General features: G+C 67.7%; 1 protein-coding gene across 1 annotated transcript in view; it reads left to right on the forward strand.

The window, feature by feature from the left end:
- The window catches only part of LOC103919417 (uridine-cytidine kinase-like 1), a 13632-nt gene that overhangs the window by 10100 nt on the left and 2972 nt on the right, over positions 1 to 560 (forward strand). Inside the window, exon 11 of the mRNA XM_009326917.1 lies at positions 444 to 520. Coding sequence (XP_009325192.1) covers positions 444 to 520 — 77 coding nt within the window. The remainder of the gene's footprint in view (positions 1 to 443; positions 521 to 560) is intronic.

Here is a 560-nt window from a genome sequence, read left to right on the forward strand (position 1 = left end):
ACCTGCCTCTGTGTCCCAGGCCGGCTGTGCCTGTGGGAGGGAGAGGTGGTCTCCCGGGGGCCTGTGCCTGAGGGGCCGGTCACCCTCTTCCCTGGGGAGGAGGGGGACGGGGTCCGGTCCCCTCGAGGCTTCCTCCAGGCCCTAGCTGGGCGCCAGCCAGGCTCCCTTGCTGGAATCTGTATTTATTTGTATTTATTTTGAGCAGCTGCCCACCTGGCTGTCCAGCAGGGCACGCCAGCTACTTGAAAAACATCAGGGATTGGGGATCTCCTCAAGGAACCACCTTGTCCCCACCGATCTGACACTCCATCCCCTCCCTGCCCCGGCCAGGCCCCGCGTGGGCTCTGGGCTGGCTGGCAGCGCTGGGAGGGCAGGGGCTGCCTTCGGCCCCCGTGCCAGTGGGGAGGGTTTGATATTCAAACGCTCTCCCACTGTCATCCCAGCCCCTGGACAGCCGGGGCTGTCCAACTCCGCAGGGGTCGGCCCCGCGGGCTCCTTGGTGCCCAGCATCCCAGGGGTGGTGAGGGAGGCTGGCTCCGGCGCGGGGGGCGGGGGGTGTC

The sequence above is a fragment of the Pygoscelis adeliae genome, unplaced genomic scaffold, assembly GCF_000699105.1.
Source record: "Pygoscelis adeliae isolate BGI_AS28 unplaced genomic scaffold, ASM69910v1 Scaffold487, whole genome shotgun sequence".
Classification (NCBI taxonomy): domain Eukaryota; kingdom Metazoa; phylum Chordata; class Aves; order Sphenisciformes; family Spheniscidae; genus Pygoscelis; species Pygoscelis adeliae.